This window comes from Lepidochelys kempii, chromosome 9 (assembly GCF_965140265.1).
Source record: "Lepidochelys kempii isolate rLepKem1 chromosome 9, rLepKem1.hap2, whole genome shotgun sequence".
Lineage (NCBI taxonomy): Eukaryota > Metazoa > Chordata > Testudines > Cheloniidae > Lepidochelys > Lepidochelys kempii.
Window position 1 is genome coordinate 63,001,725 of NC_133264.1, and position 26,093 is coordinate 63,027,817.

A 26,093-nucleotide genomic window follows, 5' to 3' on the forward strand; every position below is an offset into this window, starting at 1 on the left:
AATTAGAGTTACCAGGAGGACGGGCATTTAGTCCCCTCTCCTTCCTCCTTTTTCCCAGAAACAAGCCAGGCCCTCCCTTTTATTACAGGCTTCTGCCCTTCCCTTTGGGACCTGGACTCTATGAATGATCTCAATTGTATGTAAGAGTCAGCTGTCCCAACTACAGGTACTGGGGATTTTCCCCACTGCTATCCTCACCTCATCAGAGCAGACATCACAGAACAGGAGCAAAACAGATCTACCAACCTGTCATAAGTTTCTGCCCCTGTACTTTTTGTTCACTTTGTCAAATAATTCCCCATTTTCCAAACCTGTTCCCTGTAACGTAACTTTCCACATTGTCTGAGGCATCTAAACTTTAGGTAATATGCCTCTGGAGTAATCTGAAACCTTTTAAACACAAACCCCCTTAACCCAATCATACAACATAGCATCATTTACATCCATATTATTCAAAATTTGTACAGCTCTACCAGGCAGTTTGGGGAGTAAGACAGTCATTCTCTGCTCAGCTGGGATTCTGTGTACTCCACACATCTTTTTGAAGGTGGTCAAATCTTCCCAATGCAACCAGGCTCCCTGTAACTCAGGCAGTTTGTCTCAGCTGCGTGATCCATGGGCTGGTGGTTCCATCCTTGCATTTCCAGCTTTTTAAACTCATGCTGCCTTTCCATCTCCCTTTCTTGGGCTTTTGCCTCCTGCTGTTACTTCTCGGCTTCCCACTGTCCAGCTGCATGAGTCTCCAGTGGGCCCCCACTTGTGCTGCTTTCTCTGTCTCCTGCCAATGCTTGTCTGCTGCCCTCTGTCTAACTCTTTCTGTTAATTCCAGCCTTTTGGTCCTCGTGGCTAACACTAGCTTTTGGACCTCCATCTTGGCCAGTTCTAATTTCAGGACTGCTTCACTGGGATGTGGTCCAGGCAGAGTTCCCAAGCCTGCACCCCCTCCCCCCCCCATTTCTTTTTGAGGAGTCTGGCTTCTCTGCCTCTCACTTATGTTTCATGAGCACAGATCTCATTTCCTCAAGGGTTTTCCCTATAGCAACTAATCCACGTTCTGTGCACAGATGCTCAAACTGAGCACTGGTCTGTTTGGCTCAGGTTTCTTGCTTGCTCATTTTGCGTTGTCTTTTCTTCTGTTTCCCTTTCCTAAAATAAACCCAAAACAACAAAACATAATAGTTTTTCTCTCCCTGTTTCCCACCGTCTCACTTTTGAATCTCCCAGTAGCAATGTTATCTGGTATATAAGTGCCTTGAGCAAATGGGGTGTAGATCCTGCCAACTACTCCAATGTGACTCTTCCTGGGGGTACCCAGGATTGTGAGGCACCTCACCACCACCCGCCCTTAGTGAGAGGAAGTCTTGTCTGTGCCTATTGGGAGTCAGCTCCCTAACTCCACTGCCCCTCCACTGTCCCCTCTAGGCCTATGCAGGGCCCTCTCTCTTTATTGGTTAGCGATAGGCACGCTCCAACCCTCAAGCTCTCTGAGCATCTCCCTGGAGTGTCCAGCCCCCATTCCACTAGACATGCGCAGTAGTCACAGATCCACTGTTTCCAAAGCATCAGCACACCCCAGTTTACCAGCTTCAACGCAGATCACTGCTCCGCTAGAGAGACAGCACTGAGATATGTTTATAGTGAAATCAAGTAAGAGTTTGTTTAACAAAGTATAGAGACTCAAGTGATAGCAAAAGAAGATTTGGAACCAAATGGTTACATATAAAGTAAAATTGTAACAAGCATTCTAGAACCTAGACTTACTTAACTAGCTCTTTTCCTGGCCTATGGAGCAATGCTCACCTAAAATCCTTCCAGCTTTGTACAGCCAGGCATGACTATGATCTTCCATTTAAGAGACAAGGCACGCTGTCAATTTGCTTCCTTGGTGAAAGATCCAGGGTGTACCTGCACTGCCAGTTATACCCCAACAATTCACTGTCTTTACCCGTAAACAGGATTCCCTGCCTGCTCTTTATTTCTTCCTGGAAATTCTCTCTCATGAAGATATTGCACTCCCTTGATTAGAATCAGGTTCAGTATGTAAACTGACTTCCCCTGTAAAGCAGACAATCCACAATGACCAAGGAGAGAGAGAAGTGTCTTTTACCCCCTACCTGCAAGGAATATGTTTGAAGTTTGTCACTTGCTGGTTATCTGCCCTAGGAACATAATTTTCAGCATAGAAACATTAACTCCTTAATTATTCTCCCATCCAGACACAGAGCAATGATTAAGATGACAAGTGGCCTACCGGCTCCCAGAAGAGATCTCACATGCCAGTCTTTAGTGAATTATTATGTTTATATCCAACTCAGAGGATCCTTGTAAAATCCTATGAGCCCTCCGTGCCCTATGCTAGTTGATAACCTAGAGGTCCCTGGGTACCCTGGAACAAACTACCAAGGGAAGCGGCTGTTTCTCCATCTCTTGCATTCTTCAGATCAAGACTGATGCTTTTCTGGAAGGTCAGCTTTAGCCAAACATAAGTATTTGGTCTCCATGCATCAGTAACCAGGTGAAATTCTTTGGCTTGTGTTACATGGGATGGTATAACGATCTTTTCTGGCCTTAATCTATAAAACCATGCGATGCGCCCCCAAAAGTTTTACCACCACACGTCTGAGTGAAGTACCAGTGTGGATACAGCAACACGAGTGTTATTTTGCAGTGTGTCTGCTCTCACTCAGGCTTGGCTAACTTGAGAGAAGTAATTTGAGTATCAATAACTCAAGTTAACTTTGCAGTGAAGGCACAGCCTTGGTGGCAAAAGCGGGACTGGTTCTTCAACCCAAAGAGCAGGAGTGTGAGGAAGTTCAGCACCCTAGGAGTGTATTCCCAATGCATTCTACCTATCTGCCCAAGTCCTGCCCCCAGAGAGATGGTGGGCAGTACTGCGTGGGCTATGATGCCAGATATAGTGGTGTGGTGCTGGGCTGAATAGGGGTCTACTTATTCCATGCCACCCTTACTTCTCCACTGCCGCTGAGGGTGGTACTGCATTCAAAGCTGGATGCCTGGCCTGCAGCTGCCGCTCTCTGCTCTCCCTTCAGAACTGGGCAGCTCGAGGGACATAAACTATTGCAGACACAAATACATTTGAGAACCACTGATTTAGAATATAGAAAGGTCACAACGAGAAACTTCAATGTTCTCAAACTTGCTCTTGAATACAAAACCTTAATGAGACCTCCTCTGCTTTTGTATCAACGGACCAGCACCTTCTTGTTACACATTCCGTGCACTTGGGATGTTCTTCTGCCTTAATGCTGCTGACATCACAATGTCAACCCTTGTGAAGAGTGTGAGACTGTAACACGATGCAGTCAGTTCTTTGTATCTATATCTTATTCTCATTTAAAAGTTACTGGAAGTACGTACATGAAGAACAATACTCCATGTTCAGCAGTGACACATCTCCCGGCAGATGGAGGGAACCTTCACCAAGGGGTCTGTGTGATCAGTAACTTCCAAAATCACTCCATTGATTCTCTCATGGACTTCTGTAAACTGAATACACCTAGATGTTGTTGCAGCAGCATGGCACATGCCTGTATTCCACCAGCAGGTCTGCCCATTGCACTCATTTTTTCTCCGGGTTTCTAGTCCTTGGTATGACACTTGCAGGAGTAATGACCACCATTCTGGCCAACACAGGGACCTGAACTGATGACCACCAGAGCTAAATGCATAAGCCTTTATAGTCTGTCTTAAAGAAGCAGGCTCTCAGGAGAACTCTCACAGCCTCACATTCTCTGTGGATTGGGACAACACACACAGTGATCAGTGGGTTACATCAGCAAAATGTGACAAACTACTGAATGGTGCAATGGATGCATTTTGGCGAGTCACCATAATTTACAGATTGAAACAGTTTTGGAACTTAAACTATGATAAAGAAGGTTAATCACAGCGTAAATCATGTACAACCATCCTATCCCGCAGAGACAGGCTTGGAAGAATTTAATCTTTATTATAGTTTTGATGGATAATATAAATGTCTATTCTAAAGCATTTTTTCCAACTTCTTTATTGATTTACATTTTCACAACCGCAGGAAATTATGGTGAGGGGGGGTTAGACAATAATGGTTTAATGGCAGTAGATGCTGAGACTCAAAAAGTTAAAACTTTATAACCATGAAAACACAAACTGTCAACATCACATGCCAAAAAATACCAAGTAGATATCCTTAAACTCTAATAAGTTCTCAGGCAGAGTATTTCTTATCTTGCCTATCTGTAAGTTTATATTATCATCAATAGAAATATTTTTTCCATTGGTTTTTGTGTGTACAATAGAATCAATGTTTATCAACAAAAACTGAATCCTTCTGAGCCTACTCACAGATGAGCAGCAGAGCATGAACACCTTGACCTTCCGAACTGGAGCATAAACCCTTATTACTGGAGCTACAGGAGTAACCAGTAGTAGAGAACATCAGCCACCGGAGGAGGACTTGACACACATTTTCCCCACCTGGTTACACAACTATTTATTAGTCAACAGTAGGGTACTGATGATCAGGAATCCTGGATTCTCTCTCTGGCTCTGGAAGATGAGTGTTTTTTTAGTGATTAGATACAGGGGAACCAAAACTGGCTTACTCAGTCTAAAAAGCATGTGGTTTAGTCTATCAGATTGGAATGTGTCATGTTAGAAACAGAAACCTAGTTTCTGTTCCTGACTGTGATCTTCTGTAAGCTCTCTTACTTATTTTAAAAGATAGGGGTGTTCAGGAGCATTTCCCTGTCTTTTAAGGTTGGGAGTTTATGGCCTTATTAATACAGTGAATTGTATGGGACAGCGGAAGTTAGAAGAATTGAGAGTTGAACTTCTAGTCTTTTGCCCAGCTCAGGGATGCTTTCCCTAGGCAACAGAGCATCTGGTGAGGGAATCTGTTGGCCATTTTGTTGCCCCCTAGTGAGAGCATTCATCCCACAGCAGATATTTTGGAGGATTTGGCTTGGTGCACAAATTTGCTATCATGAAAACAAAGTTATAAAACGCTCCATAGACAAACACTATCGATGTGTAACTGACAGAATCAGCACTTGAGGAACAACCGTGTAAACAAATGACACATCTCAGAGCGGTTTAGATTTCTCATCAAAAGGGATGGTTTTGAACTTTAGGAGTCTCTCTTTATCAATACATTTTTTATTATTTGATAACTAGTTCTCAAACTTTACATCCTCTGTTGTTATGATTGGTTGGTTTGTTGCCATTTCAATTAGGTTTCTACAGAATAAATGCTTAAAATTTGCATTACAGATTTTAGTTTAACTGTGGAGAAGCTACAGCTCCACCATAATGTTCTTTTGTTAGTGACCATTAGCATGTCTCAGATCCACTGTAATTTGTGAAGTTTTTTAGGCATTGTAGTTGCGGAAGGGGAAACACGTTCACCAACACAACACAAAATATTGAGCCAAGTTCTCATGCAGCCTGGATCCCAGCTCAGGTTTCTGCTCTACCTACATGTATGCAGAGGCTCTCTTTGTCCTCTGTTGCTATAGTATATAATGATGAATGGTAACAATTAACATAAAATAGTTAATTACATGTTGCTATAACTTCCCATCCAAAATGTAACATCCAAGATGCATTATAATACAGACACACACAATGCAGTCACTATATAGTTCTTCTTAACAACTGTTTTAATCAACATACAGATTTTTTTAAAATCTGTTTAGTTAGGCAAATAGCCTTCCAGACTCAAGAACAAAGAGCCTAATCACTTTCACACATTTTAAAACACAGACACTTATAAAACATAGTTCAAAGCTCCCTAAAGCTGCTTCCAGACTGAGCCTAGTTCCAGGGCACATTACCTGCAATGAATGTGCAGCCTTTACCCAGGGTCTCCAAGAAGAAACACATCAGCATCTGTGAAAGGAAAACTGTTTAACCATCTAGTAACTTTAAAACTGGAATCCAAACATTAAAGAAACCACAGTAACTTCCAAGAAAGAAACACAATTCTATTTTTCTGTGATATACAGGAGGTGGTTTACACCCAGACCCTCAAAGATTTTAAGGTGCCTATCTGCCATTGATTGATACCTTTGAGGATCTGGGCCTTAGACACTCCTCCACACCAGTAAAAGGCTAGACTAAGGCAGGGACACAACTACACGAGATCTAACTCAATCGATGAAAAGTCCTTCTCTCCTACTTATTGCTTGAATATACTGATCTAGAGACTACTCTCTGCCTTGGTTTCTTAAGCTCATTTTACCAAGGTAAAGGCAAGTCTCCAAGAAAATCGTCTGACCCAAGAAGCCAAAATATAATGACACACAAAAAGTAGCAGCAATTGTGACATGAAGCCAGATGCTTAGCTTGGTTAACTGTTGCATTTCCATTGACTTCATTGGAGCAACACTAGTTTACACCAGCTGAGTACTTAGCCGAAGATCAGTATGCAGACCAATCGGGAAGACACAACACTTCCAGAACTAAGCTTACCGGCAGGATGAAAATTCGGAAGCACTGACTCCTGTCTGGAAATCAATTAACCTGAGGCACTTAACATATTTGTAAGGGCTAGTGTGGACATCCAACGTGTTTATTGTTGGTTACAAATGTTTGTTCCTTACCTTATGTATCAGTGCATGAAAGATACCTTTAGGTCACATATAGTTTGTTCCCTAGGGGCCATTGCAGGAAATTTTCTAGTGCTTCATCCAGCACTAAGTTTTAGTGTTTTCAAATATTTAGAAGTGGGCAATAAGTGCTATTTTGGTTTCTGTTTTTTAAGGAACTAGGTGGCAGTTAAAACAGCAGCATGCCATTAATAAGGGCTCATCTACACATGGAGTGACACTGGAATGCTTTAAATTTAAAACTTACCTTATTCTAGAATAATTTTCATGTGTTCACATGCCCAACTGAACCAAAGTAACCATGTTATCATTACTTTCTTCCAATTCCCTCATTCTTTGTTGATATACCCACTTGCTGCATCTTGTCTCAAAGCTGGATCCTGCAGACACATACACACACTAACCTTACTGATACAGTCCTATTAACTTCCAGTTGGGCTGCTCATGTGAGTAAAGTTACTCACACATACCTTTGCAGGATGTAGGCTCTTCAAGGCAAGAGATTATAACAACTACACGGTGCCTAGCACAATGGGGTCTGACCCCAATCAAAGCATTTGGGGGCTACCATAATATTTGTGATCAGAACTCAATACACATTCATTGTTAGTCACAGAATTTAGTATTCCCTACTGCACTCCTTCATTTAGAGGTGCAGTAGAATCCTGTGGGCCCTGTTAACAATGAAAAAGATGCGAAGACAACTTGGGTTATAACTTGAGATGCCAATCAGTTGGTAGGTTTCAGAGTAGCAGCCGTGTTAGTCTGCATCCGCAAAAGGAAAAGGAGTACTTGTGGCACCTTAGAGACTAAAAAATTTATTTGAGCATAAGGATGCATCTGATGAAGTGAGTTGTAGCTCACTAAAGTTTATGCTCAAATAATTTTTTTAGTCTCTAAGGTGCCACAAGTACTCCTTTTCTTTTAATCAGTAGGTAGTGAGTGTTACATGTCACTACCCTTCTGAACATGCTTATAGGATCCAGGTTCATAGCAGTCTGTGACTCCTGGGGAATGGCTCCTGGATCTCCTGTCCCCCGGGGAGGGGGTAGAAAAGGGTGTTGCCATTCAATATTGGGGGAGAAAACAGGAATATAACGCAATAATTTCCCTGACTATTCCCCAAGAGGCTTGAGAGAACCAGGTGCAGGCTCCCAGGGGAAGGGAATGCTTTCCAGACACGTCCCCCGGCCTGTCCCTAGTTTAGCTAAAAACATTTCCCATCCCCTGGGGCGCCCTCTGCAGATAAAGGCTTCTTCTGTGAACTCTCCCTGGTGCACCCTCTGCTCCAAGCCCGGCTCCCACACCGAGCCACGACAAGCGGAGAGTCCAGAAAGCTGCACACGCCCAAGCATGGAGGCTCTCGCAGGGTGCTCTGCGGGCTGCGTTGCGGGGAGAAGGGAAGCTGTGATTTTTGCGTCTGACCGCTCAGTGCTGGCCACACCCGTAAGCCGCCTGCGCCTGCCAAGGATCGGGTGCACCCCGGTCCGTAGAAACCTACAGAAGGGTCGCTGGGGCAGATCGTTGTGTAAAAGGGCCGGAGGCTCGGCCCGCAGAGGGACGCGCTCCGGGCAGATTTCCTCTTCCCTTTGTTCTGGGCAGCGCGGGTCTCCTGCACGGCGGGGGCAGGAGAAGAAAAGCACCAAAGAAACCTTCCTAGTAACCCTCTTCCCAGCGCTGGCCCCATGCGGGGGGTGGGGTGGGGTATAAAAGATCCTATCAGGGGCGCAAAATCCCAGCTGGGGACGGGGTGACCGGACTAAGAGTGAAACCGAAAGTAAAGACAAGCCCAGCGAACAGCTGGCAGCCGGGGCAAGAAGGTGCCAGATCGCCAACAGCGGATCCGAACCTAAATTGTACATGACACAACATACTTACCCCGGTTAATAGCAATCCTAGGGCGGCGGCCAGGGCTGCTAAAGACCCAGGTGAATGATATCCGCTGCCTTCCCTCCGTGACCTCGCCTTGCTCTATAAGGCTCCTCCCCGGTAGGGCTTTAGAGGCAGGTCTACATGAAGCCCGGCCTATCAGATCAGTATGTGGGGGGACAGATTTTTCACACCCCTGAGCGAGGCAGTTAAACCCATGTAAGGCCAGTTATACACAACATACTTCGTATAACTACATCGCTCAAGGGTGTGAAAAATCCAGCCCTGCCCCTGAGACGAAGTTATACCGACCTTCACCCTGTGTAGACATAACTACTGCCTCTTGCCAAGGTGGAGTAACTAAGCCAGCCCGAGAGCTCTCTCCCATCCGCTCAGAGAGTCTTGACCAGAAGCCCTACAGTGACACAGCTGCGTTGGTGCAGCAGCTCTGATGCAAGTTTGTAGTGTAGCCCTGCCCTAAGTTTTTATAGTGTAGACCTGGCCCCGGAGTTGGGCAGTAACTGCGTGGCTTACTGGTGTCCATGCCCCTAAGCGATGTCCAATACTGGCACACGTTGAAAGCATAGGGCCAGCTCTACACTATCAACGTACATTGGTATAACTGCCTCGCTCAGGGGTGTGAAAAACCCATGCCCCAGAACAACTTCGTTATACCTACAGCCCTGCAAATCTGCCGATATCCACGGATGCAGACATCAGTGGACCATGTTTGTGGATCATGGATGGATGTGGATCCAAATTTTATATCTAGAACCCTGCAAATCTGCAGATATCCACTTTATGTTGGTGGATCGCAGATCGGATGCGGATACAAGTTTTGTATCTGTACAGGACTCGGGAAGACATGGCTGTGTCGGCAGGAGCGCTTCTCCCATCGATATAGCTACTGCCTCTTGTGAATGTGGATTAACGACGCTGACAGGAGAAGCTCTCCCGTCAGTAGAGTAGTGTCTTCATTGAAGTGCTACAGCATTTTAAGTGTAGACGTGCCCCCAGTGTAAACAGCGATATATTACCTGGAAGCATTTTTGTCTCCGTCTCATATTTTGACCTTCTGAATAAATGCTATATTTCAATAGAGGAGCTATTGTTTTAATCCAACAGAATTATTTCCTGGTAGCCTCGTGCAAACCATTAGCTCATATAAACCATGCAACTAACTTCTCTACCCTGTGCTGATGGGCTGTTTGCTCCAATCTTCCCTTTCCCTACGTCTCCACTCCACACCTACTCCTAGAGTGACCAGATGTCCCAATTTTATAGGGACAGTCCCGATATTTAGGGCTTTGTCTTCTATAGGCACCTATTACCCCCCACCCTGTCCCAATTTTTCACACTTGCTGTCTGGTCACCCTACCTACTCCTCTTAATCTTCTTCTCTCCTGTCCTGTCCTTCTGAACCCCTTCCCTTTTCATCCCAGTTAGCTGATCCCCTCCTAAATAAACCTCACCACCAAAAGATGGTGGAATTAATATGCCACCAAATCAGTACAAGTGGTCATCAGTGACCATTTGCCTGGAGGTTGGGCCACCAGCACAGAGGATTTTTAGTACAGGCCATCAATGACCATCTATAGCAGATTGAGCAACTGGTGGCTTCCACCTCAGATCCTTTTTTCTTCTGGAACAGGGAATTGGGCCACCATTTGTCAAATGTGACATTCCCCTGGTGTTATCCGGACCAGTGATCTGCTAGGTCATTCCAGTCGTTAACTCTGGAAGCCAGCCTTACCCTGCTCTGCTGTGAGAACCCCCACTCCTGGGCTGTTCGCGCACAGCCTCTGGCATGTAAGCTGCTCCTTAGATTGGGCAACCGAATGACACTAGCCAATATCTCCTGTCCCAGACACAACCCTAGGAACCTCTGTCTTGTAGTGTCAGTTATGCCCCCTGGACGCTGCAAGCTTATATGAGTTTGTCAGTTTAACAAAGAAATTGACATGCACCAGTCTTGTTATCCCAAATGCACTGCTTCAGGTAGAATAAACAAACAAATTTATTAACTACAAAGATAGATTTTAAGTGATATTAAGTGATAGGCAAAAAGTCAGAGTTAGTTACCAAAAGAAATAAAAGCACGCAGTCTAAACTCTCAACCCTATTAGACTGGGCAACATCTAGATTAAGCAGTTTTTCTCATCCCACTGGACATTAAAGTTCTTAATATACAGGTTTTTTCCTTAAACCTGGGCCAATATCCTCTGTTGGAGTCTTGTCTTCTTCTCAGTGTCTTAGTTGCTTGCAGTGAACGTGGGGGCAGGAGAAGGGCCCAGTATGTGTCCACTCTGTCTGTTTTATACCCTCAGTCCATGTGCTTGGGGAACACAAGGCCAGGCATGTCTGGGGGACATTGCTGAGTCTCTCCAAGCAAGGTTGAGCAATTCCCCTGGTGTGGCTCATGCAGGTGAGTCATTGCATTGTAGCTCCCTTGCTGGGCAATGGCTGTTGATGGGCTGATTGACACCCTGCCCAAGCATTGGTTACTTTCCTTGCTGTTGCCTCTGGGGAACTAATATCTGGCTGATTCCCCAATTTACAGCATGTTTTAGTGACCACCATACAATACAATTCTAATTATTTCATATGCATTAATGATACACATATATGGATAGAGAAATGACTTTCAGCAGATCATAACCTTTCCCTGGATACCTTACAAGGCATGCTTTATATGTAAGATCACAATTATATGAAAATGAGGAATATAGGGGTCACAGTTCACTCCCCCAAGGTATAGAATGTCACAGACCTGCCTCTTGAGCAGGGGGAATCGCCCTGCATATCTCCCTGAGCCCTGGAGAGCCTGCTAGAGGAAAAGCATTTTTCTGACCTCCATTTGAAGCAGAGCCTAATGACATATGCCACCCCCATGTGTAGCTGTGTCATTTCATTCTTTTCACATAAGTCTACAGTACCATTTTGGAAGCTGTTTTGTTTACATAAATTACACACTTTGAATCAATTGTCTTATTTCTTTTAAATTACATATTCTAATATTCCTCCTGCCCTAGCAGTTTGCTGGGTATAGGAATATATTGTAGCCTCAAGTATGAACACACTGAGGACATGAACTAGTTCATTTGTTTGTAGTTTTTCGCCATCTCCTCCAGGAAAAGATAAGAGCTGAGATAAGAGTGAGATAATTAGTAGGCTGCGGTAAGCATCTAAAAGAGCTTATGATGTTGGCACCACTGATGATGTTGGCACCACTGATCTCCATTCTGTGATGTTCTCAGACACCGCATCTCTCTCCCACTGCCCTGCTGCCCCATGTGTGACTGATAAATCACCTGGAATGGAGCCACTGGGATTCTATGGGGGAGATCATGCAGGACAAGCTCTGTGAAGCTCCCTGTGAATTTGAAATACTCATCTCCCACTCAGTCAGCCAGAACTTTGAACATGCTGCTTAACCCACCTTGTATGGACATTTTTACAGGGATAACTTGATAGCTGAATGGGCCACATGTGGACGTGGGTATAGATCCTGATTCAATGCCCTCCCCCATTCATCCACCCACCCATGTACTCATTCATCTCCATCCACTCTCCACGATATGAGAATTTGATCAGGCTCTTATTTGGTAATTTGATTCCTGTTTTGTTAGAATTTGTGTACTGATTAGGGTTACTTACACTTTATAGACCACCAACTGTGTAAGCATTGGCATCATAAAATCTCAATAAATAATATCTAAGGGATAGTTTAGAATATTGTTTATTTTTAAAAATGACCTCTCCTACCTTAAGAGTTTGGGTTGGAAAAAAAATTGGAAGGGAAAGTAATAGAAAAAAAATCAACCCACCAAAAAAGAAGGCATATATATAACTATTTTGATGCAATTTATTCAGTACCGATACTATGTACCTCACAATGAAACCAAAACAATTAAAAAGCATTTGGAATATTAGCCTATAGGGTAAGACTGGGGTGGTCCAATGAGACAAGAAAACAAAGGCAGACACACAGGACTCATGAAAGAAGTGAATGGACTCCTCTGAAGAGGGCAGGTAGAAGTGTGTCAAAGACTCTGTAAAGAAGAAAAGGAAGACAGTGTTGTACTTCTGTGAAACCACTCTGAATACAGAAACCAACAGTACTTGTGTACGTGCCTGATCCAACACCAACTGAAGTCAATGGAAAGACTCCACTTGACTCCAAGAGGCATTTAGATCAGGTCCAATGTGAACAGAGTGTAATTCTGGTGATTTTGGTATCCTTTTATTATATTGTGCTTAGATTTGTAAAATAAATAGTGAACAAAAAGCTTATTTCTCTATGATAATTTAGGTAATTAAGGAGATAATTAAAACCAAGTATTACAACATAGTGCCAACAGTTGGCTTCATCCAAAATCAATTCCCCAAAGACTTCTGAATTGTTACAATATCGCTGCACAAAAAGCACAAAACAAGGTTCCAAGTCTGTCCCTTACATTATAACACACTTTCACTTCCAGCCTGCCATAATCAAAAGCCTGGAGAAACAGATGGCTCTTCGATCTTACTGCATGTGCCTGTCTGAAAGTGCTTGTGTTAGTGCTCACACACACTTCCAAGGTGAAAGATGAAGAAATTGTATTAACTAAGCCAGACCCTAATTGTGCCCACTGATATTTATGTGTAATTCCCATTGAAATGTTCATGGTGCCAACATATAGCAGGATCAGTGCAGATAAAGAAGTAATGCCATACTTCACTGTCCAATGGGAAAAGGGATGTGGGTGGCGAGGGGGTGTCTGGCATCCAGAACTGAGCATAGTGTGTGGAGCAGAAATGATTATGAGGCATCTGGGACTTTTGAGTCTGTGGCCTAACGCTAGTTGATTTGGACATGCCATTTCTGATATATGAGAATTGGATACATGCTTTTTTTGCCATATATAAATCAGGAATGGTTTGGCCTTGACACTGGAAATGTATTTGGAACAGGACCAGTTTTATATGTGAGTTTTGGGGCTGTATATTTTGGAGGCTAATCACCGCTGAATTAGGAATGTCTCAACAATCCATTGGGCTTGACAGGCTTCCGCCCTGGGCATGCTAATGACTCCGTTCTATAAGGCGCAGAGTACTGATCAGTAATTCTATCGACCTCAATGGAACTTACTCATGTGCTTAAAGTAAATTGATGGGACTACTCATGCTTAAAGTTAAGCATGTGCATAATGCTTTGCTGAACTGGGGCCCAAGTCAGGAGCAACTCCACTGAACTCATTAGAGTTACACTGATGTAAATGAAGGAGCGTAAGGGATGGATTGGGCCTTGTGTTTTCTGATTTTTGTGGTTTGAAACAAGGCTCATCACTTTACATTCTTTCTTGTGCTTTAGGGCGGTTTCTAGACAGTATCAATTGATATTGAAATAGACAATTAACAGAGATTTACCACCTGCACGATTTGCCCCTGGGTTCCTGTCTTTCTCTCTGTCATGTTTGGTTAATATGATCTGCAAAGCAGCAATGAGTTAGTTCTTGGCTGATGTTTCATACACAAGACAAACCTAGTGCAAGGGATATCATGTTGCTTGTGGAATGAAACAGCTGGGATACTTACAGCACTCAAAGATTGCTAGGAGAGGAAGAAGGGATACTATGGCCATGCTGTGACAATTAAATCAACAGACTCTGTGCAGCCTTTTTCTGTGGATTATAAAACAAACCAAGAAAAAATTAGAGTGTCAGCCTGTTTAATAAATCTGCATTGAAGCCAAGCCTCAGTGATCTTTCTGGAGCACAATTAGTTGAAAAATGGGAGAAAGAAATAGTGAAAACTTTTACAAAGGAAATATCTGGCTTTTGTCAAATTTTCCAGAGTTCTAATGAGCTAAAAAACTAACAAAAATTATTCTCCCTCCCCACTCCCAAATTTGCCCTTGGATTCCCCCCTCCCCATTTTTTATAGACATTTTGATTTCAGTGGAAGTTAGGAGTTACTTTTGTGGATCTGAGTTTCCCTGACCAGTGCTAGTTCTGAGTTATAGCTGAAGGTGTGTCTGTGTAAGGGGAGAACAGGGACACTTGTATTTCATGTCAGGCATGAGATTCAGCCTCAGCATAACATCTGTGATACCATTTCCCAAAATGAGGGATTGTCAGACATGCAGTATTTACATGCAGGTCTCCAAAGGATCTAATCTCACCTTGGAGTTGGTGGATCTTCTTATTAGGAGAACAGCAAACAGCACAACTAAAATCACCCCGCCAGGAGCAGTGAAGTCCAGCGTGCGCTTTGCTGGGAAAGAGAAAGAAAACAAGAAGGTGTTTGCCTACCTGAGACACCTAAATCAGAAGGGGAATTGGGATGGCTCATGGCAGTTTGGCGAGCCTGTCCCGTTTTCTGGAAGCTGCCACCTTGTGGTCCACAGTCAAACTGTTCATTTAAAAAAAAATTAAGGCCCAGATTTACTGATAGGCTCTAGCTGCTTTGAGTAGCTCTGGTGATGCAAATCAGCCATAAATCTGGCTTAAATCTTGAGCGGGGTTTATGGCTGCCTCGCATCACTCAAGCAATATAAAGCAGCCAAAGAGTATCAGTGAATCTGGCTCTAATGTTTTGTCTACACTGCACATCACTGGCGGGGAGGTGTAGCTACTCGCTGCAGTGAAAACAGCTGTGGTGTGTAGCTACACACGTCAATGAAAAGCTCTGGCAGGGTGGAAGCAGTGGGACACTACTTTGCTGAAAATAGCAGTGTAGATGGGGGAGACACTGCTGGGGCATGTAGAGAGCTGTGTAGTGTACATACCCACAGAGTTCAGGCATTTCTTTCCTTGTCTAAGCAGCGTCTCACAATCCACACTTGCTCTTAACCCCTGTGTTGGATGTGTGTGTGTGTGTGTGTGTAATGTATGTGCTCTACACACTGCCCTAAGGAGTGTGCAGCATAGATGTACATTAAGACTTTTAGACTTTCTAGTGCAGATGACCTTCAAGATGTGAACTGATGCAAGCTGGTGTATTGATGAAAAGAAGGAGGGTCCAGTGGTTGGGCACTAGCTTCAGAGACCTTGTTTCAATTCCCTGCTCTTCTACAGAGTCCCTGAGGGCCCTTGGCCAAGTTACTTAGTCCCAGCTCCTCAAAGGTATTTAGGCATCTATCTCCCATTGATTTCAATGTTGTGTTTGAACACTAAGGGCTTGGCTACACTACAAAATTAAAACAATGGGGAGTACTTGTGGCACCTTAGAGACTAACAAATTTATTTGGGCATAAGCTTTCGTGGGCTAATACCCTGGGGTTTAGCCCACGAAAGCTTATGCCCAAATGAATTTGTTAGTCTCTAAGGTGCCACAAGTACTCCTTTTTGTTTTTGCTGATACAGACTAACACAGCTACCACTCTGAAACTACAAAATTAAGTTGATTTTATCTAATACGACCTTGAGCCTCTGAATTAACTAAGTCGATTGTGCGTGGCCACACCTTGCTCATTGTCTCGATGGAGTGTATCCTCACTAGCTGTGCCTGCATTGATGCACAAAGCAGTGCATCGTGGGTAGCTATCCCAAAGTGCAACTTGCTGCATTGTGTTTTGTGAAGTCTGTGCAATGCCTCATAGGACCAAAACACTGTTGCAGGGGAGAATGGGAACATTGTGTCGGCATCCTATGATGCATTCTGCTTCCTCCCTCATATCAATGGCAAACAACCCAGTGGTTTTCACGCCTTAAAACCAGCGTGCATACACCATAACCCCAGAAGCATGGAGCCTGCTCACTTGTGCACTCTTGCTGTGAGCATCTCAAACACCTCATGCCTTCTCCTGCAGTATTTCCAGAGCTGAAGTAGGGTTCGCCACACGGAACAGCGATGTCCTGCAAGCAGCCCTGCTGCAAGCCATTGAAGAAAACAATTCACAGTTGCTGCTGGCAGTCACAGAGCAGCTGCACTCTGTTGAGCACTGTTTCTGGTAGCATGAAACAAGCACTGACTTGTGGGACCACATTGTTTTGCAGGTATGGGATGATAAGCAGTGGCTGCAGAACTTTCGAATGTGGAAGGCCACCTTCCAGGAACTTTGTGCAGAGCTTTCCCCTGCCTTGCAGTTCAGCAACACAAAAGTGAGAGCTGCTCTGACACTGGAGAAGCAAGTGGCGATCACTATTTCAAAGCTTGCAATGGCAGGCCCCGACAGTTACCCGTCAGTGGGGAATCAATTTGGAGTAGGTAAATCAACTGTGAGAGCTACTATGCTCCAAGTGTCCAGGGCCATTAATTGTCTTCTGCTATGAAGAGTAGTGAGTCTGGGAAATGTGCAGGACATAGTGGATGGTTTTGCTGCGATGGGGTTCCCTAATTGCAGTGGGGAGATAGATGGCACACCTATTCCCAGCTTGGCACCAGACCACCTTGCCAAAGAGTACATAAACCAAAAGGGATACTTTTCAAAAGTATTGCAAGCACTGCTGGATGACATGGGGGCGTTTCACCTGCATCAGCGTAGGATGGTCGGGAAAGGTTCATGACGCACGCATCTTTAGGAACTTGGGTCTGTTCAAAAAGCTGCAATCTGGAACTTTCTTTCCAGACCACAAAATGAACATTGACAACATTGAGATGTCTATAGTTATCCTGGGGGACCCAGCCTTCTCCTTGCTCCGATTGCTCATGAAGCCATACACTGGCCATCTGGACAGCGGTAAGGAATGGTTCAACTATAGGCTGAGCAAGTGCAGAATGGTGATTGAATGTGCCTTTGGTCATTTAAAAGGGCGCTGGAGAAGTTTATTAACAAGATTGGACCTTAGTGAAGAGAACATCCCCATGGTTATAGCTGCATGCTGTGTGCTCCATAATATCTGTGGAAAAAAGGGGGAAAATTTTCTGCAGGGGTGGGCAGTTGAGACAGATTGCATGGCAGCCATTTTTGAGCAGCCAGACACCAGAGCAATAAGAAGAGCACAGCAAGGGGCGGCTGCGTATCTGTGAGGCTTTGAAAAGCCGTTTCAGTAATGAATCTCAGTAATGTGAGCTGCTTGTCTGCATTGTGCTTTCCCAAACCTTCACCAGCCTTGTATCACTGTCCCTGTAACACTAAACCCCCTCACCCAAGCCCACTGCTTCTACTCAATAAAGAACATTTATTTCTTGAATCAGTTTACTTTATTTAACAAACATAAGTAAAGAGGGAGAACAGAAAGAAAAGGTAACCTTGGGGAAAAGGGGTTGTAAAGTTGGAATGGGAGAAACATTTTCAGCTATGTGACATAACACCTCATTCCAGACCATCAAAGGTCTGTGAATAGGCACCTTCTGTTCCTTGTACCCTCCCCCTGCATTAAGTCAAGGTCAGCTCCCAGACTACTGCACTGGGCAGCACAGCATGGGGAGGAGGTGACCAGCCGTCTGTGGAAAAAGAAGTGGTTTGGGACTATTTAGAAAAGCTGGACGTGCACAAGTCCATGGGGCTGGATGCATTGCATCCAAGAGTGCTAAAGGCGTTGGCGGATGTGATTGCAGAGCCATTGGCCACTATCTTTGAAAACTCATGGTGATCAGGGGAAGTCCCGGACGATGGGAAAAAGGCTAATGTAATGCCCATCTTTAAAAAAGGGAAGAAGGAGGATCCTGGGAACTACAGGCCAATCAGTCTCACCTCAGTCCCTGGAAAAATCATGGAGCAGGTCCTCAAGGAATCAATTCTGAAGCACTTAGAGGAGAGGAAAGTGATCAGGAACAGTCAGCATGGATTTACCAAGGGCAAGTCATGCCTGACTAATCTAATTGCCCTCTATGATGAGATAACTGGTTCTGTGGATGAAGGGAAATCAGTGGACGTGTTGTTCCTTAATTTTAGCAAAGCTTTTGACACTGTCTTCCACAGTATTCTTGCCAGCAAGTTAACGAAGTATGGGCTGGATGAATGGACTATAAGGTGGATAGAAAGCTGGCTAGATTGTCGGGCTCAACGGGTAGTGATCAATGGCTCCATGTCTAGTTGGCAGCCGGTATCAAGTGGAGTGCCCCAAGGATCGGTCCTGGGGCCAGTTTTGTTCAATATCTTCATAAATGATCTGGAGGATGGTGTGGATTGCACACTCAGCAAGTTTGCAGATGACACTAAACTGGAAGGAGAAGTAGATACGTTGGAGGGTAGGGATAGGATACAGAGGGCCCTAGACAAATTGGAGGATTGGGCCAAAATAAATCTGATGAGGTTCAACAAGGACAAGTGCAGAGTCCTGCACTTAGGACAGAAGAATCCAATGCACCGCTACAGACTAGGGACCAAATGGCTCGGCAGCAGTTCTGCAGAAAAGGACCTAGGGGTTACAGTGGATGAGAAGCTGGATATGAGTCAACAGTGTGCCGTTATTGCCAAGAAGGCCAATGGCATTTTGGGATGTATAAGTAGGGGCATTGCCAGCAGATTGAGGGATGTCATCGTTCCCCTCTATTCAACATTGGTGAGGCCTCATCTGGAGTACTGCGTCCAGTTTTGGGCCCCACACTACAAGAAGGATGTGGAAAAATTGGAAAGAGTCCAGCGGAGGGCAACAAAAATGATTAGGGGACTGGAACACATGAGTTATGAGGAGAGGCTGAGGGAACTGGGGATGTTTAGTCTACGGAAGGGAAGAATGAGGGGGGATTTGATAGCTGGTTTCAACTACGTGAAAGGGGGTTCCAAAGAGGATGGCTCTGGACTGTTCTCAGTGGTAGCAGATGACAGAACAAGGAGTAATGGTCTCAAGTTGCGGTGGGGGAGATTTAGTTTGGATATTAGGAAAAACTTTTTCACTAGGAGGGTGGTGAAACACTGGAATGCGTTACCTAGGGAGGTGGTGGAATCTCCTTCCTTAGAAGTTTTTAAGGTCAGGCTTGACAAAGCCCTGGCTGGGATGATTTAATTGGGCATCGGTCCTGCTTTGAGCAGGGGGTTGGACTAGATGACCTCCTGAGGTCCCTTCCAACCCTGATATTCTATGATTCTATGATAAGTGAAAGGGATAATGGACTTTTCTCCCATGCCTCAGGGAACGCTTGGGGGAGGATGATTCTGTGCCAGGCGATGCTGGCTGGCTGGCTGTCCACCAGGGTCTGCGGATGGACTCTACCCTCCTGCTTCTGTTCTTGCAGTACAACCAGACGCCTCAACATGTCTGCTTGGTTCCTCATAATCCGAAGCATCTCATCCTGTACCATACACTCTTGCTTATTGGAAGCTTTCTTGCTCTCCATGTCCATGTCTAACTTCTCGGATAGTGAAATTCTACATGCTCTGAGCTCTGGGTCAGCTGTCCCAGAGGCTTTCATTATCTCGGTCAACATGTCCTCCCATGTTCTCTTTCTCCTCCTTCTAATCAGCAAAAGTCTGCTTTCAGGTGTTGATGACATGCTGAAGGACACATTTCCAGCTGTCAGTCAGGGGAAAAAATAAAGGAGCCATTGTATGTGAATAAAATGTTTCCATAGCAAGGCCATTTTCATAAAAAACCCCCCCATATTACACTAGGTGCAAGCCATAATATAATCAGAATCCGTAACCATTCACTGTGCCATTTTGCTGCAGCCATGGAGAGTAGGTCCCCGCGGGTCATGGGTGACTGCACTTTTAGTTAAGTTTATGGCAGATTCATATCGGGAGCAGAGTAGCTAGTTGAACAATGGTTCTTCCCCACAGCACCACGGGAAGCTGTTTATGAATGGGGCGGAGGTTGGAGGGGAACATTTTCACTCCCAAATTGCAGAATCTCTCATGTGGCACTGCAGTCCCCTATCAGCCACTTTAAACTACTTGCCGACCCATGCCGAGCATAGTAAAGGCACATTAGCGGCCACGTGATTTGGCGGTCTGGAATGTGGGGGGGCGGGGTGGGTCTACATGCCCTTTTTTTTTCTTGTAAAAGCACTTTTAATGAGACCTTCCCCCATTTCCCCTAGGCGACCCAGTGTGATTTCAGTCTCCTGAGGGTAACAGAGGCGGAAAGGAAGGAGATGCTGCAAGCGTCTGGGTACAGACCTGGTCCTTATGCTGCTATGCTGTGTACCGCAATGATGCCAGCAGAATTAAGTCAGGAGTTACATGGGAAAGTGTCCTACCATGGTGAAAGAAATAAGACTGCCCAGAAACCTTCTGCAAAGGATTGCAGAGTACCTCCATGAAAGTTTCCTAGAGAGATCCATGGAGGATTCCTGGGCTGTCCCAGTCCACATAAACAGTCTTTTCCAGGGGCCACCCTCTGCGTAGCTTGAGTGGCCTCTTGTAAGCAGAGAACCACAGCAGCTCACTTTTTCTTCACAGTAAACATGCAGTACCACCGAATGTGTGTGCCTGCTGAAGTTTAAGTGGACTTTGATTGTAACTGCATACTCACCAGAGGTGCCTTCCCTGGCATCACAGTAGGCCACCGAGATGTACAGGGCTCCAGGATTAAAAATATTTCCTGGCTCTCGGGGAGAATGGATCCATCACTTGCCTGTCTCCCATTCTCCTCCTCATCCACCATAGCGTCCTCCTTGTTGTCCCTAGACTCACACACCTATGAGGTGTCCACATTGCTTGTGGGGGTGTGGGTAGGGTCACCCTGTAAATCGCATGCAGCTCATTTGTAGAATCGGCATGTGTGGTGTTCAGCACCAGAACGACTGTTCGCCTCCCTTGTCTTCTGGTACACTTGGCGAAGTTCTTTTATTTTTACATGGCACTGCTGTGTGTCCCTCGTGTAGCCCTTCTCCCCATTCCACGAGCGATCTTTGCATAGATGTCAGAGTTTCTTCTGCTGGATCGGAGCTCTGCCTGCACAGACTCTTCTCCCCACACAGCGATGAGATCCACCACCTCCTGTGCAGACCAGGCTGGAGCGCATTTGGGGCATGTAGTCTCTATGATCAGCTGTGCTCAAGCTGGCATGCTCCCAATGCTGATCAAACAGGAAATGGGAAATCAAAAATTCCCAGGGCTAGCAAGGCAGGGGCTGTTTCCCGTGTACCTGGCTGCAGTGCAGCAGAGTTGAGAATGATCTCCAGAGCGGTCACAGAAGAGCATTGTGGGACACCACGTGGAGGCCAATTAAGTCGAATTACACAATGCTGCATCTACACTACCTCGCAGTCGACCCATGAAAATCAAATTAAATGCTACACCTCTCACAGAGGTGGATTACAGAAGTCAACATTAGAGGCAACTTAGGTTGGCGTAAAGGACCCGGTAGTGTAGACACATACATTAACAGGTTGACTTAAGGGGGCTTCCTTTAACCTAGCTTTTTCGTGTAGACCAGGCCTAAGGCACCTTAAATACCTTTGAATATCTGGGCTTTAAGGCATGTCTACACTACAAAATTAGGTCAAATTTATTTAAGTCTACATTTAGCCTCCGATTTTACAAAGTTGATGCTGCATGTCTCCACTATGCACATTCTGTCGGCGGAGTGCATTCTCGCTACCATGGCTAGCATCGACTCATGGAGCTATGCACTGTGGGCAGCTATCCCACAGTTCCTGCTGCCGATTGAAATTCTGGATTAGGCTCCCACTGCCTAATGGGACAAAAACATTTTTGTAAGTTGTTTTGGGTGCATATCGTCAGCCTCCCATGATGCACTTGCCTCCTCCCTCCCTCCCTCTGTCCCTGAAAGCAACAGCAAACAATCATTTTCATGCCTAAGCCTGGGTTACTTGTGCAGATGCCATAGCATGGCACGCATGGACCCCGCTCGGCTGTACACTGTTGTTGTGAGCATCCAAACATCTCACGCATCATCCTGCGGTATTTGCAGAGCCTAGCCAGGAGCCGCCGCGCGGAAGCATGTGATGCCATGCAAACAGCTGTGCTGAAGGAATGGAGCAATTTGCACATGCTGGCAGCAGCAGCCAGGCTTGTTGACACAGTGGAGTGCTGATTCTGGGCCCGGGAAACAAGCACAGACTGGTGGGAACGCATAGTTATGCAGGTATGGGATGACGAGCAGTGGCCACATAACTTTCGAATGCTTAAGGCCGCTTTAATTGAACTTTGTGAATTGCTTTCCATAGCCCTGAAGTGCAGAAATACCAAAATGAGACCTGCACTGACAGTTGAGAAGCGAGTGGCGATAGCCCTGTGGAAGCTTTCTACCAGTCAGTCGGGAATCAGTTTGGAGTGGGTAAATCTACCAGGGGGGCTGCTATGATCCAAGTAGCCAGGGCAAACAGTTCACTTCTGCTAAGAAGGATGATGACTCTGGGAAACATGCAGGACATAGTGGATGGCTTTGCTGCAATGGGATTCCCTAACTGTGGTGGGGCGATAGACAGAATGCATATCCCTATCTTGGCACTGGAGAACCTTGCCAAAGAGTACATAAACTGCAAGGGGTATTTCTCAATGGTATTGCAAGCACTAGTGGATCACAAGGGCCGTTTCATCAACATCAACGTGGGATGGTCAGAAAAGGTACATGATGCGTGCATCTTTAGGAACTCCAGTCTCTTCAGAAAGCTGCAAGAAGGAACTTTCTTCCCAGACCGGAAAATTACCATTGGTGATGTTGAAATGCCAATAGTTATTCTTGGAGACCCAGCCTACCCCTTGCTCCTGTGGCTCATGAAGCCATAGACAGGCAGCCTGGACAGCAGTAAGAAGCAGTTCAACCGTAGGCTGAGCAAGTGCAGAATGGTGGTAGAGTGTGCCTTTGGATGTTTAAAGGGGCGCTGGTGCAGTTTACTCACTAGGTTAGACCTCAGCGAAAGCAATATTCCCATTATTGTTGCTGCTTGCTATGTGCTCCATAATAGCTGTGAAAGTACGGAGGAAATGTTTCTGGCAGGGTGGGGGGGTTGAGGCAGATTGTCTGGCAGCCCATTTTGAGCAACCAGACACCAGGGCAATAAGAAGAGCACTTCAAGACGCACTATGTCTCCGAGAGGCTTTGAAAACCAGTTTAATAAATGATCCAACACTAATGTGATAGTTCTGTGTGTTGTTCCTTACCAACCTGCCCCTTTTTTGCATGTACTTCCCTGTAAACTAAACCTCCGCAGATCACAGTGTTCACAGTGAATAAAGAGCCTCTTGTCCTCAATTCATGCATTTTTATTATGCTAACAAACACTGAACAGAGACAGCAATGAATAGCAAAGATACCCCAGGTCTAAAGGGCGAGGGGCAAGGACACGTAGCTTACTACAATTGCACTGTCTAGCAATCAAAGTTGTGGGAATGAGAGCTTTCTGCTCCATGAACCATCCCCTGGACTTGAGTTCAAGGGATAACAGAGCTTCCCCCCCTCCCCCTCATTCTAGGACATCTGTGAGAGGAGGATATGGAACTTGGTGAGGAGGGCAGCTGGTTCATCATTGGGTGCAGTGGGACTCTAAGGTCTAGCTGCCTTTCCTGCACCTCAGCCAGATGCCTCAATATGTCTGTTTGCTCCCCCATAAGATGCAAAATCTCCTCTTGAGTGTTACACTCTTTGTTCCCTGCTTGCTTTCCTGCTCTTTTGGTTGGTGTGCATGGTCTCTGAGAGTGTGAGCCTTCATGCATGCAGCTGGGCCCTGTCAGTCTCGGAGGAACGCATCAAATCACAGAACATGTCTTCCCTTGTCCGCTTTTTTCACCTTCTAATATGGGACAGCCTTTGTGCTTGTGTGGAGGAAGCACCCACAGACAATGTTGCAGCTGCAAGGGAAAGCATACATTGTTGAAAACACAAGGTTAACTCTTGCAATGAGTGAAACACTTCACAGCAGTAAATACATTCCCTGAGGTACACAGCCACATTTTGTCTTCTAAAAGAAGTGCCTACCTCTAAGGTACAAGACACAGCAGAGTGCTGGGCAGCAGATTTTGGTTTGCAGGCAGACATGGTAAGCACACACGAAAGGCTAGGCGGTGTGAGGACACACCCTGGGACATTTTTTGGTGGGGAAACTCTTGGCACATAAACAGGCTTTTCCGGGGAGTACCCTTTGCATAGCTGGACTGGTTGCCACTGTACCCCAATTGTTTACCTCAAATTAAACATTAACCACAATTTCATTTAACCCCTATAGTGTAATTACAAGTGTGCACTCACCAGAGGTTCCTTCCCCACCATCACAGTAGGTCCTGGGAGGGGATTGGCTCCAGAGTTAGGAAAAGGTCCTGGCTATCGGGGAGAATGGATCCTCCACTTGCCTGCTGTGCATTCTCCTTCTCCTCCTCTTCCTCATCAACAATGTCCTCCTCGTTGTTGCCCGTGGCTGCCTGGGGCCCCTGGGAGGTATCCACGGAGAGTGTTGGGGTACCAGTGGGGTCCCCGCCTAGAATTGCATGCAGCTCATTGTAGAACCAGCATGTCTGTGGCTCAGCACCAGAGCAAATATTCACCTCCCTTGTCTTCGGGTACGCTTGCCTGAGCTCCTTTATTTTCACACAGCACTGCTGTGTGTCTCTGGTGTAGCCTTTGTCCCCCATGCCCTGTGTGATTTTGGCATAGATGTCAGCGTTTCTTCTGGTGGTTCGGAGCTCTGCCTGCACAGACTCTTCTCCCCACACAGCAATCAGATCCAGTGTCTCCTGTACACTCCATGCTGGAATGCATTTGCGGCCCTGGGCAGGCATGGTCAGCTGTGGTGGTGAGCTCTCCATGCTGATCAAACAGGAAATGAGATTCAAAAGTTCCCGGGGCTTTTCCTGTGTACCTGGCTGAAGTGCAGTGGAGTTGAAAGTGCTGTCCAGAGCAGTCACATTGGAGCACTCTGGGACACCTCCTAGAGGCCAAACCCATTGAATTACACAGTGTTGTATCTACACTAACCTTAATTCGACCCGGGAAGGTCGACTCTAGTACTACTCCTCTCACCAAGGTGGAGTACAGGCGTCGATTTTACAAGCCCTTTAGGTCAGCGGAAAGGGTTCGGTAGTGTAGCAATGCACATTATAAATTCAACCTAACCATATGTCAATCTAACGCCGTAGTGTAGACCAGGCCTCAGTGTCTTAGACTGTTGCTCACTGATTTCAGTGGGAGTTAGGCACCTAAATACTTTTGGGGCTATAAAATCATGATGGGTGTGGAGAAAGTAAATAAGGAAGTGTTATTTACTCCTTCTCATAACATAAGAATTAGGGGTCACCAAATGAAATTAATAGGCAGCAGGTTTAAAACAAACCAAAGGAAGTTTTTCTTCACACAACACACAGTAACCTCTGGAACTCTTTGCTAGAGGATGATGTGAAGGCCAAAACTATAACAGGGTTCAAAAAAGAACTAGATAAATTCATGAGGATAGGTCCATCAATGGCTAGTAACTTCTGATTGCAAGAAGCTGGGAATGGGCAACAGGGGATGGATCACTTGATGATTACCTGTTCTTATTCCCTCTGAAGCACTTGGCATTGGCCACTGTCAGAAGACAGGATACTGGGCTAGATGGACCTTTGATCTGGTCCAGTATGGTCGTTCTTATGGTCTGAGCCTCTGTGCCTCCATGACCTCTTCGTAAAATGGGGATAATGGTACTTCCCCACCTGCGAGAGTTGGTGCGAGGATAAAGATGTTAAAGTCTCAGAGGTGCTCAGATGCTATAACGTAGGGGCCCTATAGGTGCCTGAGCTAGATGTCTGCAGACAGCCTGAAAGAAAACCCTTCCTTCATTCAGCTAAGCGGGTTGCTAACCTAGAAGCCG

General features: G+C 45.5%; 1 protein-coding gene across 4 annotated transcripts in view; it reads right to left on the reverse strand.

Moving 5' to 3' along the window:
- The window catches only part of LOC140917584 (cell adhesion molecule CEACAM15-like), a 63,818-nt gene extending 55,243 nt beyond the window's left edge, over positions 1-8,575 (reverse strand). For all 4 annotated transcript variants that reach the window (XM_073360711.1, XM_073360715.1, XM_073360713.1 and 1 more), the window contains exons 1-3: positions 8,487-8,575; positions 6,856-6,988; positions 5,835-5,889 (exon numbers count right to left, since the gene is read on the reverse strand). In XM_073360711.1, coding sequence (XP_073216812.1) covers positions 5,835-5,889 — 55 coding nt within the window. In that variant the 5' untranslated portion in view covers positions 6,856-6,988; positions 8,487-8,575. The remainder of the gene's footprint in view (positions 1-5,834; positions 5,890-6,855; positions 6,989-8,486) is intronic.
- Between the last annotated feature and the right edge of the window lie 17,518 nt (positions 8,576-26,093).